Here is a 12,935-nt window from a genome sequence, read left to right on the forward strand (position 1 = left end):
TAAAATTACGTGGAAGTTTTTTTTGGTTTGTTTTTAAAGAAAAAAGGCTAGAATCTGCATACAAGCACCCCTTCTGTTTTTGTTTCACAGGGGAGCCCTAGTTACTGACCTTTGCTAACACACCTGTAGTGCTGCCATCGCACCACATGCTTCTGCATAACTCAGGTTGCCTCCTTCCAGGCAACTTCCCACCTCTACTAGACAGTGCAACTGCAACCCATTGTGTGTGTTGTCATAGGTGATCTGTGTAACTTAGGAATTGTTTTCTGCATGGCCACACCAGCTGAGGAGGTTAGTCCTGACAAGTTGTTTCAATGTACTATTGGAAAATAAAGATAACAAATGAGTCATTCTTAGTTTGTCTTAAATGGTTGGCCTGAAAGAATGAGATAGTAGGGCTTTTGTATTTGCATTTTTTCTCTAGGTTTTCTGGGGAGGGTCTTTTGTTCTTGTTGGTTCTCAGGACATGATTGTGGCTGGCAGCAGGAGGCTGCTAGGTGTCCGTGTCCCGCACTGCTCTGTGCTCAGGAACTGCTCTGGTGGCTTCTCAGAGCTCTCAACAAGTAGAACAAGCAGTTTCATTTTTGTGCCCACAGTCTGTCTTCTTGGAAAGTGCTGCTACGGGCCCTTGGCCAGCATTGGCTCTGGAATCAGATGGACTTTGGATCAGACATTTGCAGCTTTTATGTTCAGAGCTGATCTTCGTGTTGCGATCTGACCAGCTGAGTATTGTTTTCTTCAGCAGAAGGTCAAGTTTTAGTCCACACGTGGCTGCTGGTACCCAGAGCTGTGCTGTATTGTTAGCAGCGCTGGCTGCTGCTTCTCAGGGTTCAATTGCCCTGCAGTATTACCAGATGTGCTCTGCAGAATGACTTTGTTGTAATGCAAGGGCCTTTAGGACTTGAATCTTAGAGATCATCCCCAGTGTAAAAAGGTTGGTGGAGAAATCCAGCAGTTGCTTATTTTGAGACTGGAAAGCACCAAAGGTTCCAGGTCGAGGGGCTGTTTTGTCCTTTTCCAGACCTTGAGCCCTTGGGGCATCGCTGGAGCTGCTCAACAGAGGACCAACATCGTAGCACAGTGTTACTTTTAACACAGGTGAGGTGTCTGCTCCCTTTGTCGGATCGGAGCTACCCGTGTGCGCTTCCAGCTGCCGCTAAAGGCAGATGCACGTTACTCCCCGCCCCCCCCGCTTCCCAAGTTTAGCGCCCTCAGATGGCGGCGCCCCTCAGCGCCGGGCTGAGCGCACTGCGCAGGCGCACGATCCCCTTCCTGCCCGCCCCTTCCTGTGGCTGGCGGTCACGTGACCGCGACGCGGACCGCACCACTTGGCGGGGAATTGGCGGGGGGGGAGAGCAACCCCGCTCTGCCCTCAGCGTCCGGCTGGGAGCGCAGGCGGCGGCCAAGGGCCGGGCCCTGGATGTCGAATGTTCGAGTCTTCTGTGCTCGACCCGGCGGTAGTTCGGGGCATAGCGTGGGAGGGAAGGAGGGTCGGCAGGCACTTCTCTTGTCCATCCCCCCTGCGCTCCGAGCAGTGGCTGCGCCCAGCCCCGTGACAGGGCGGTGCGGGCCGCGGTCATCCCCGCTTCTGCGGGGGGGAAGAGGGCACCGAAAGCTTCGTTGGCGGCCCGCCCGCGTCCGGCCGGCAGCTGCGTCCTCGTCCCGCTTTGTCTCTATCCTCGTTCCACTCTTCGGCGGCGGTTGAACAGCGGGGAGCTGCCCGCCCTCAGCCCCAGCCACCCCCCATCGGCCCGGTGGGATGGTACGGGCCGGCGGTCAGCGTGTGTCAGCTGCCTGCAGCCACGGGACGGGCCGGGGCGGGGAGCCCGGAGCCGCGGTGAGCGGGAAGGGGAGCGGAGCTGGGGGTGGGCAGGGGGTGAGCTGGGCCTGGGTTGGGGCTGAGGGAACCGGGCGCTGAGCGGGGCTGGGCCCGGCCGGGGGGCAGCCGGGGTGCCGGGTTGGGCACGCAGCGCCTGGCGGGCCTATAGGCCTGCAGCGTTAGAACGAGGGGGAACGGCTTTAGGCTGGAAGAGGGGAGGTTTGGGTTAGATGCGAGGGAGAAATCCTTTGCTCAGAGGGCGGTGGGTGCCCATCCCTGGAGGTGTCCGAGGCCGTGGGTGAGCCTTGGGCAGCCTGAGCTGGGAGGACAGCCTGCCCATGGCAGGGGTGGGGCTGGATGAGCTCTAAGGTCCCTTCTCACCTCAGCCATTCCATCAGTTTGGCCAAGGCAAATTTGCGTGGAGGTCTTTAAGGATGGCTGAGCACAGAAGCATTGGTTCTGCCTGGTCCCATCCCAGCAAAGTCTGAGGTGTCTAAATGCTGGGTGATTGTCGTGCTCTGGGCCTGTCCTGTCAAAGCCTGAGATATGAGCACACCGCAGGGTGGAATTGTGCTGGACGCTCTGGCTGAGCAGCTCTTGGGAGGACATAGATCAGCATTGACACCCAGCAGGCCCAGGAGTTGTTCTGACAGCTGTTATAGTCACCAGTTGATATTTAGATATATATATATATATTTTTTATCGCTCATCCGCAGGAGACCCTGACGGATGTGCTGAGCTCTCGCTATGAATGCTATTGTTGCCCTCTGCCATTTTTGTGAGCTCCACGGTCCCCGCACCCTCTTTTGCACTGAGGTCCTACACTCACCGCTCCCTCAAGGCGCCGGCAGCGGGGATATCTCTGGGCAGAATGAGCAAGCGGAAGAGGAGGAAGGAGGCATCCAGATGAGCAGCAGGATCCGCTCACACAGCCCAGCTGAAGGTGCTAGTGCTGACTCCAGCAGTCCGGGGCCAAAGAAGTCAGACATGTGTGAGGCAAGTGTGAATACCTGTACACAGACCATCGGTGCTTCTTTGCTTTACTAAAGGGCTCTTGGATTCTCCGGTTCAAATTGCTGTGTTTAGGAGGAAGGAAAAACACACGTGAACTACTCCTATACATTCATGTAACTGAAGGTACTAAAAAAAGTCCTTACAAACTGCAGTGACCCGTGGCAGAAATTGAAGGAACTGATATTAAGCAAATAGACTTTGGCGAGATCCTTTGTTGAGGTCTTTTTAAGCCTTATGTCTGTGATTTTTCACATGTAATAAATGCTTCCCTCAGGCTTCGAGGGTTTTTTGCTTCATTAGACCAGGTTCTAACACTGATTAATAGTAATAATAGTAATCTTTAGCAGCAATGTCAAAAAAAATGAAAAAAGCAATGAAAAAAAATAAACCTCTCAAAGCTATTAGAATGGTAGAGAAAATCTACGTTCTCAGTTGTTCTTTAGTGTGGCTACTATTAGCACTTGATCTGAGCTACTTGATCTGAGTTATTTGCTTTCCTTTAGGTGATGGCCAGTGCTTTTGGTGGCCAGTTGGTTACACAGGTGCTGTTAACTGACTTGTAGTGCTTGCAGAGCCATCACCATCAAATTAACGAGTGTAAAACCAGCGTATGTTGCACAGAGTGCCATTTGAGGATCTGAGTTCGAGTGCTGATCCTGACTCAAATTGCTTGCGTTCTGAATGCCTGAGTTGATATCTGTGTGTGTAAATAATGTCACGCTACGTTTTGAAGGGAAAATGCAGAGGCAGGTGGAAACCTCAGCCATCTGCGTGTTCATTTATGCTTGGATTTGCTTTTCTGTCTTCAGGGTTGCCGCTCTCTTGCAGGAGGACATCCCGGATTTGTCAGCCATGACAAGGAGACTTCGATCAAGTATGTCAGTCACCAACACCCCAACCATCCCCAGCTGTTCAGCATTGTGCGCCAGGCCTGCGTCCGCAGTCTGAGCTGTGAGGTAACTCTGGCAATCCAGGAAGAAATCCTGTTTAGGGCCTCACACACTGCTTCAAATCCAACGTGCTGCTTTGCTGCACTGTACGGTCTGGAAGAAGGAGGGAATGGAGGTGGAAAGAAAGATGTGAAGTCTGTTTGTTCTGGGGTTGGTGGGAATTTTTAAGGGTGATCTTTGATAGCCTGGGCGATGCTTTCCTCTTCATTTCTGAGATGCAGAAGTTTTTCTTATTTTCACTCCTGTGCGTTTATTGCTGGTTGATTCTTGTTTGTGTGTTTTTAATATAAACTGATAAATTGTTTGTGTAAAAATGCTGGCATCTGTTGCTTTGTATTGAGAAATAATTGGCCTTTACAGACTGCCAACATTCAGCATCTCATATAAGTGGAGGGAGAGCCTTGCAGGCTGGTGTTTCTGTGCCAGGATCAGCAATTTCTTGTGATTTCTCCACAATTTTGTAGATGAATTGAGCTAAATCTGTAAAATAAAGTTGAAATGAAGGCTGTATTATGTTTGTAGAGGTCTGCTTGACCACAGGTTTTGGATAGTAGCCTTAAAAAAACAAAAACAAAAACAAGCTTATTTTATTCATCTAATGTCTGTTAAATAGCAGCAAGCTTTAGTTCTGCAGTTCATTACTCATGAAGCTGAGCTTGTTTGGTCTGTGTGTCCCTTCCATTCAGGTCTGCCCAGGACGTGAAGGGCCTATATTTTTTGGAGATGAACAGCATGGTTTTGTGTTCAGCCACACCTTCTTTATCAAAGACAGCCTGGCCCGAGGTTTCCAGCGCTGGTACAGCATCATCACGATCATGATGGACCGGATTTACCTCATCAACTCATGGCCTTTCTTGTTGGGAAAAATCAGAGGCATCATCGATGAGCTTCAGGGCAAAGCACTGAAGGTGGGTCAGCAAGTGAGTCCTTTTGGCTCAGCATTGATACAGCATTGTGAGGTTCTTTGCATCTTAGTGCAAAAGCTGCTCTTGCTCACTGCAGTCAGGTTGGTCTTTAAGGAATAAAAGGGCGGCGTGTATCTGGGTGTATAGGAGAGAGGGGACAGGCCCCCTTTGAAGCCATCTGTGATGATTTTCAGACTCCAAACTGCCACACGATAGCTCCGTTAGGATTTAAGTACCCAAAGTAGTGAAGGGCAACGTTTTGGGAGCGGATGTGTTACTCAGTGATAATGTTAATCAACCTAAGAATGAGGTGTTTTTTCCTTCCCTCATTATTTGCAGTGCATCCGAGTGACTGTGTTTGATGCTCCCCTTTCACCAGTGGCTGTTCCTTAGCGTTTTGGTGATGTTAGTTTCCTGTCAGCACTCTATCAGACTGTCAGCTGTCCTCCTCCTGTGCTGCAGGTGTTTGAAGCAGAGCAGTTTGGGTGCCCTCAGCGAGCCCAGCGGATGAACACAGCATTCACCCCCTTCCTGCACCAGCGCAACGGCAACGCAGCCCGCTCCTTGACATCGCTGACCAACGACGAGAACCTGTGGGCATGTTTGCACACTTCCTTTGCTTGGTAATGCCACTTGTGTTCCTGGCTTCTAGGCCTCCTTCACAAAGAAGATGTTGCTGTTTGTTTTTGAAAGGGTGGGAATGTTTGGGTTGTTTCTCTTGATGCAGTAAGGTGGACTTTGCGAAGTAGGCTCTGAATTAGAGGAAGCTAAGCTCAGAAAGCCTCACGGTGGCTTTAGGACAGAAGTAGTTCTTGTTGCTGTGAAGTAAAGCTCCCTATGGAAAAACTGAAGTACGAGGGGAAAATAAGGAAAAATGCAAGAAAAGACACTCCCAGACCTCAGTGTGTTTGCTCATCAGATGGAAAGATGCCACAGAGAGGGATGCAGTGCTGGCATGAGATTTGGATGGGGATAGATGTGTTGCTCAGTCACTGAAAGGCCTTGTGCAACTGCAGCTGTGAGATGCACTGGTGCTTGGGACAAAGGAACACGTAGGTGTGTCAGTAAGAAACACATACTGGTTAATGGTTGAATATTTTGTTACACAGATTGCTTTCTAAATTGTGTCACTTAGCAAGCAGGCTTAATAAATGCTGCTTCCACTTGTTTTTTCAATGTCTCCAGGCTTCTGAAAGCTTGTGGCAGCCGACTCACAGAAAAACTTCTGGAGGGAGCTCCAACTGAAGACACCCTTGTTCAGATGGAAAAACTTGCAGGTGAGGTCAGAGTTTCCAGAGCTGGAAGATCCTCTAGGAATGCTGTGACTGGTAAAACACCAAAATCTTTTGCCAGCATAGTAAGTGCAACTGTCTGTCTTGGACTTCACCTTAATGGTAGCCCTGCAGCAGCTGATGTGCTTTCCTGTGACTGCCAGGAATGTGAAATCAAGGCCTTTGGCATTGTAGGCTCTCTGCATGCACTTATGTTGTTTATTGTTTTGTAGTAACATTGCATCATTGTCATTATTGTTCTCTGGGCTGGCCTTCCCAATTAATCTCCATAACCAGAGGAATTTGCAGTCAAAATATGGAGCTTTCTTCTTGCTCTTTTGTCCTACCAAATTTCTATAATTAAAGAATTTTAAATTCTTCTCATATTTAATGATTTTATTACTCCATTTAGAAAAGAAAGCTGCAAAAAGCTGTGGCAGTGACCCTTAAAGCAAGCACAGAGGATGCACAGCTGGTTGGGGGATGCAACCTTTTGTTCTGTAAAAGATGAACGTTCCTTGTTGACCTTCCAATGGTGATTTTATATCTGAGGTGCAAAACTTTAAGGCTGTAACGCTGTTGTTTTCAGTTACTGTGTTCCAAATGCTCTCTCTCCACATACAGCCAAAAACAGTTATCTGTAGTTTGTGTAGGCACTTCTCAGGTAATTCCCAGTCCTAGATAGCAGCAATTTTAATGGGAACTCAGGTTGGTTTTGTCTGTTTGTTTGCTAGACCTCCAGGAAGAGTCAGAAGGCTGGGATGGGTCTGAGGAAGAAGAGAAGCCTTCTTCCCAGCCAGATGTTGCAGAAGGGCAGGAGCTCTCTAAATGCTCTCCTGAAACGTCCCTGATGCCGGATTGCAGCAGGTGGAATGTAGCTCACAGGAGGCTGTCCGTCTTCCGCTCTCTCAGGCACATGAGGCAGGTGAGAGAGGAACGAGTTGACTTTGATTCTGAATTCACAAGCTAATAACTTCTCATTCTTCCAATGCTGTGTTTTGAAAAGGATGCATTTCCTTCCTGCAGTTTGCATTTGTTTCTTGTTCAAGGCAGTGCCTACGTAGCAGTAACAGTGTTAACTGCATTTCTGAGATTCTGGCTGTCTCTGAGGTCACGCTCTGTTTGTCCTGAGCCTCTTCCAATCATCTGTCATGTGGATGGGATCATGTGATTTCTCTCAAGTTCTGCACTTCTGTCCTTCCCAAAAGCAGTGTCAGTAAATGCAGAGGTTATGCAGCATGTTCAAAGCTAAGCATTGTTTGCTTACAACAAAAGTGTTTCAGGAAAAAAAAAAAAGGAAAAAAAGGGAGCAACAGAACAAATGGTTCAGTCTGTGTGGATTTGTCAGCAGTGCTTCCAGCTACTCTGAGGGAGAAGGCTTTGTACATAAGACCCACAGTTACTTTTACAGCAGCTTGTTTACCTGGATGCTCTTGACAAGTAGCTCCTATGTTTTTTACCTGCTGTATCTCTATCTGCCACTTGTCCTCCTTTCTCTTAATTTGGAATGCTAGAAGCTATTAAACTGCACCATATTGCAACTTGTAGCCACCTTTAGAGGCTTATCTAAGAAAATTGTTATATCTTTCATGCCAGAATCACTGTTATGAACATGATCAGAGAAATGGGTGAAAGTTATCTCCTAATAGAAGTTATTCAGTTCCATTCCAAGCAGGTCTGTATTTATCTTGACAACCACTGACTAGGCCAAGAAGCAGGCTGATTCGTGTCATCTTGCCAGAGAGCTGAAGGATTTGAGAGAGTGTAGAAATTGAGCTGTGCTCTTACTGTGCTCAGTACTGGCTCAGATCATTGCTTGGCACGTTGGCACTTTGCTGCTGTTTATTCTTGAAACTGTAAGAGGGGGTAAAAATTACTTTGCATGAGTCTGACATCTTTAGCACCTGGCAGAGAAATACTGAATCTTGGTACTGGGTTTTGAACTGCTGTCAGCACACACAGTTTGCTAAATTTTCATGTCCTGCTCTTCGGTTCCAGACAGTTTCCTCTGTTGGGTGTTTTCTAACAGGGCAGTTTGGTTTCATTTCAGGTTCTTGGGGCTTCAGCATTCCGCATGCTGGCTTGGCATGTTCTGATGGGGAACCAGGTCATCTGGAAAGCTCGAGACATGGATCTTGTCCAGTCTGCTTTTGATGTGCTACGGGTAGAGACCTTTTCCTTTTTTTTCTTGGCTGCTTGTTTTTACATATGTTTGAGAGGTCCAGCTTTCATAATAACATGCCTCTAATGTGTCATTTTCTGGAAAATGTGTTGTAAATTACATGATTGTGAGGGGAGAAGAAAGTTCAACCTTTGGATTTTGTGGTTGTCCATAGATAGCAACTTTACAGTCTTTCTTTCAAGCTGAGTGAGATATTTCTGATCCCCCCTCTCCCCTTCTGATCAGCAGAATATTTCCATCAGCAGTCCTCCAATTCTTGGCTGGTCTTGAAAGTTGCTTTGCTGATTTGTATCCACTGGTTCTCTCAGCAAGTTTCCTTCTTTCTTTAGACCATGCTGCCTGTTGGTTGTGTGCGGATCATCCCCTACAGCGATCAGTATGAAGAGGCATATCGGTGTAACTTCTTAGGGCTCAGCCCACATGTCCAAATCCCAGCCCACATATTGTCATCCGGTAAGAACTCTCCTTTCCATCTCGTATTCTGTAAAGGGGTGTTGATGTTTTTCATGAAAGAATTATCAGAGAGTCTAAAAATGCTGCATGAACCTTCTTCATGCAGCACTTCTCTTCCCCATATCCCTGCCTGATCAGTTGTTGAACAGCACCACAGCTGACAGTCCTGTTCCTACTGACCAAGTGTTGTAAGCTGACAGAACTGTGGGTTTTTGGAGCAGAGTTTGCAGCTGTGTTTTAGAATCTGGGCCATTATAGATAATGTTGTTTTGGGTTCCTGTTGCTCTAGAGTTTGCAGTCCTCGTGGAAGTTCGCGCTGCTACCCGCTCCACTCTCTACCCAACTCTGCTGGAAGATGAGCAGTCCCTCAACAAGTATGAGTTTGTTGTCACCAGTGGCAGTCCTGTTGCAGCAGATCGAGGTGGGTGCTTTGGACCCTGAAGAATAAAATAAGAATCCTGATCTTTAACCATTTTTTATGCCGTTCATGTGCTGGCCTTTGAGGAAGTCAGAGTGGAAGGCCAAACCTCTCTAGGACAGGGGCTGAGAATTTACAGCTGTTTAGGTTATGTCTACCATAGTCTGTTTAGAAGATCAGCGTTTTGCTTATTAATCCTCAGAAATGGGAAACAAATTCTGTAACGTGGATTCAGTAGCAATTGTAGGGAAATTCTTTTGAAAACTATGACAGGCACTTTCTGTCCTGAAGTGCTCATCAGTTCGGTTTGAATGTCTCTGGTTTAAGCTGCTAAACGTGTAAGGACTGTGGTGCTGCTCATCGTGCCCCACACTCCACCCGATGGACTGATACGAGTGATACAGAAGTGGCAGACCTTCCTTTACCTGCTTTGTTCAGTGACTTTGAGCACTTGCAAGTCGATGTGATTCTGGTCAGGTCCAACCCATCTCGTATTTTCTGGAAGTCCAAAATTAAACGCATTGGCATCATTTGTCTGTCTCAAAAGACACAGACAGGTGGTCAACTCTGTCCACTGAACATTCAGGTGCAGTGTAAAGCAAAGATTCCCTCCCTCTGCAGAGTTATTTCTGAGCTCCAGCAGCTGCTGTAGGTCCAATGTACATAATTGTAGCTTTCTATTTTCTATCTGATAATGGCGTGTCTAGGAGCTTCAGGACAAAAATTGTCCAAGACAGGCCATTAATCACAGCATCATGCTTACTAGGCAATAGAGAGCTGGGAAAATAGACTCCTAGGGAATACTATAAGTTGTCCAGGAAAGGGATGCCTCAGGTTGGTTAGCTTTTTAATGTATATTTTTATTTATACGTATGCATGTATATAATAAACAGCATGAAGGTTTTTCATAGCTTTGCATATGTACTGAGCTATTGATAGAGCTCATTGTAACTTCATTTTAAAGGTGAGCCTTATAAAGAAGGGCCCCTGAACCTGTGTGCATGTCCCAGGATCCTGTACAGAATTCAACGTTGCATCTTGGATCAGAGGTGTATTAGTGGAATGATCTTTTATAGCCTCTAAAAACATGTGAAACGAGGGCAGGCTGTGGAGGCCTGTTCTTTCACCTTCTAGAACAGGTAGATTTCTTCCTGACTTGAGCAGGAATTTGGTGTGATGAGTTCAGAGGTAATGTTCTGTGCTGAAACTGGCTGTGCTGTTATTAATGCTTCAGCTTTCTGCATATAGAAAGAAACTGCATTGATGCACCAGGTCAAAGTATTGGTGAGAAATGAGTGCAAACCAGGACTCTGTAACAGACTAGGAGGTGGAACAAACAGGTGTTCACCTGTAATTCCAGCAGGTACTCAGGATCAATGGGTCAGTCCTTGGTATTACCAGCAAAGCTGTCAGTTACCACCTATAGATTGCAAATCCTATTTATTTCTCACCATTTCCCTTCTTTCTGATCTTGCAGTTGGTCCTACAATCTTGAACAAGATCGAAGCTGCTCTGACCAACCAGAACCTTTCTGTAGATGTTGTGGATCAGTGCCTTGTTTGCCTGAAAGAGGAGTGGATGAAGTAAGTACTGCTCCTGCTGCAGTCAGAGAAACAGCTTTGGCATGAATCCTGCAATGGTTACACTAGAGCACAGGGCAAACTTGTAGTCAGATAACTTCTACTTCAGTCTTGAGAGCAGTCAGCTTTACTCATGGGAGATGAGAGTGTCAGAATTCTGCTTTGATCCTCTCTTCTTTGGCTTTCAGCAGTTCTTAACCTTTACGCTTCAGTTCTTGCATCTGGAGTTCACCTACGTGACAATACTTGTCGGCCTTACACACATGATGAGGATTAAGAATGCAAACATATAAGCCTGTCCATGAACCCTGTGTTCCAGTGCAGGGAACGTGCCAAACAGATGTCATGGCTGTGCCTGCAGGCAGCACGTTTCAAAGATGCAGGCAGTTAGAGAGGAAGACCAAACAGTCATGTGAAATAATTCACAGAATGGTACGATGTTGAGAAATTATCTCAAGGCCAGATGGGCAGTGATGAGCCTCCCAGGGAGATTCCCAGTTGTCAGAGCTAATTATTTTACTTCTAACAAGAATGAAGAAGAGTAGGAGCGCATGTATTACTAATGAAAATGACTAATTCCCCTTAACTGATCTCCCTTGTGCCCTTCTTCCCCCACTTCCTTTGTTGAAAGCTGGAGAATAGTCTCTGTGGAATACTGCTGAGACATTTATTAATGTGTAGTTGCAGTAGGTGCTGAGAGAAGTTGCAGTTAGTGCTCAAATTGCCTGTTTGATGCACACGAGTGAACTGTAGTGGTGACAGGAGTTCCTCTTTCCTGCAGTAAAGTGAAGGTCCTCTTTAAATTCACCAAAGTGGACAGCAGACCCAAGGAAGATACCCAGAAACTGTTGAGCATTCTGGGAGCTGCAGAGGAGGACAATGTCAAGCTTCTGAAGTTCTGGATGACTGGCCTGAGCAAGACATACAAGTCCCACCTGATGTCAACAGTTCGCAGCCCGACGTCCTCGGAGTCTCGGAACTAAAGGGTGCCCAACCTCACTTGCTGCCTTCAGATAATTGCAGGGAACCCCAAGTTACCACTGCTGAGCCTGCAGCATGTGCATTAGGAGGACAGTGAAACCTCATCGCTATTCTAATGGTCCTCAAACTAACTTGAAGAGTCACTTGAGTCTTTTCTAATTGCTGTGAGACTGGACTAATAAGTGCTAATAAACACTGCTGCTGTCTGTCCTGAAACTCTAAACCTAGACCTGCACGCTCAAGACTAAAATACAGCAACACAAAGAATCAGCGTGAAGTAATTAAAATCCCGTGCTGTCATCCTAAGGCATTATGGTGCTTAATCAGATTTCATTGGCAAGACTCAGAGACCTGTGACAGCATCCAGAACTCCTGGAATGGATGTAGCTGACCTCTCTGAATCTCACATACAGCTCCTAAATGTCTGAGAGACCAAGAACCAAAAAATAAGTGATGTCACAGGGTATGGATCACGTGTAAATTATTTAAAACCACTCAGATTTATGAAGAGACTATTTTCTGCTGTAGCAAAAGTCAGGAGGATCCTGTTGGAGTCCCGTCACTCCGCTTCTATTTATTTATGTCTTGACTTGAGACAGTTTCAGCATTTGCTTTGGAAATCCTGTCTGGGAGGGAGGATTGTAATACTACAAGTCTCAAAATGCAGTCTGCTCGCCCCTCCTGAGGGTACAACACCTTGTTTTGCCTGTGTTGCAAACCTTCCAAATAATGAAGATTACCTCTCCAGGGTAAGGCCTCTGGTGTGTTCTTTTGTCTTCAGAAATAGTTTTCTAGCTACCTAATTAAGTTAAGCAGATCCAACCTGTAGGTGCTCCCTTCTTATATAACTCTATAGTAGCCATTTTGAATGCTTAATAGTTCAAGACAACGTTGGTGCAGTTTTTATATGACCTAAACAGACATTCCTTAACTGCATTGTAAGGAATCACTGTTTCTGTTGTGAAGTCATGGCGTTTTTGTCCTGGATCATTCTTGGGAAAACTTGACCTTACCACAGCTGTTTGTTTCCAGCTCGAGGCAGGTTTGACCAGGTGACCTACTGCTCTCATTGGGACAAGAATGGAGCTCAGAGCCGGTGTTCCAACTTGTAACCAGTTCTGTTCTGTATAAAATATGCAGGTTGCTTTTGTCTGGAACATCTGTAAAATGGAGACAGACATTAAATCTCATTAAGAGCTATTTTTATAAAATGGACAAAGCCTCATTTTGTCTTGATTTAAGTGTGTGTGTGTTGGGGTTGGGGGAAGCAGCAGTTGATTCACAAGTTCCTGCACCTTAGCCCAGATCTAACGTGCAGCATTTAAGAGCCTCTTAACTTTAATGTTTGTTACATGAGTGGAA

At 46.6% G+C, this 12,935-nt stretch overlaps 1 protein-coding gene across 1 annotated transcript; it reads left to right on the forward strand.

Annotated features, from left to right (window-relative positions):
• Window positions 1–1,577: 1,577 nt before the first annotated feature.
• On the forward strand, window positions 1,578–12,792 carry FLCN (folliculin). Its single transcript, XM_052680567.1, has 12 exons — window positions 1,578–1,837; window positions 2,536–2,815; window positions 3,643–3,789; window positions 4,470–4,691; window positions 5,151–5,311; window positions 5,874–5,965; window positions 6,694–6,884; window positions 8,010–8,123; window positions 8,471–8,594; window positions 8,884–9,015; window positions 10,490–10,595; window positions 11,374–12,792. The coding sequence occupies exons 2-12, from the start codon at window positions 2,567–2,569 to the stop codon at window positions 11,573–11,575; spliced, it is 1,740 nt and encodes a 579-aa protein (XP_052536527.1). The 5' UTR covers window positions 1,578–1,837; window positions 2,536–2,566; the 3' UTR covers window positions 11,576–12,792.
• Window positions 12,793–12,935: the final 143 nt, after the last annotated feature.

The sequence above is a fragment of the Tympanuchus pallidicinctus genome, unplaced genomic scaffold, assembly GCF_026119805.1.
Source record: "Tympanuchus pallidicinctus isolate F22 unplaced genomic scaffold, pur_lepc_1.0 scaffold18, whole genome shotgun sequence".
Lineage (NCBI taxonomy): Eukaryota > Metazoa > Chordata > Aves > Galliformes > Phasianidae > Tympanuchus > Tympanuchus pallidicinctus.

Bases quoted from the DNA above. Each gene is read 5' to 3' on its own strand.
- FLCN (XM_052680567.1), top strand. From the start codon at position 2,567: ATGAATGCTATTGTTGCCCTCTGCCATTTTTGTGAGCTCCACGGTCCC. The intron at 3,790-4,469 runs GTAACTCTGGCA...CCTTCCATTCAG, and splicing joins TCCGCAGTCTGAGCTGTGAG to GTCTGCCCAGGACGTGAAGG. The intron at 5,966-6,693 runs GTGAGGTCAGAG...TTTGTTTGCTAG, and splicing joins TCAGATGGAAAAACTTGCAG to ACCTCCAGGAAGAGTCAGAA.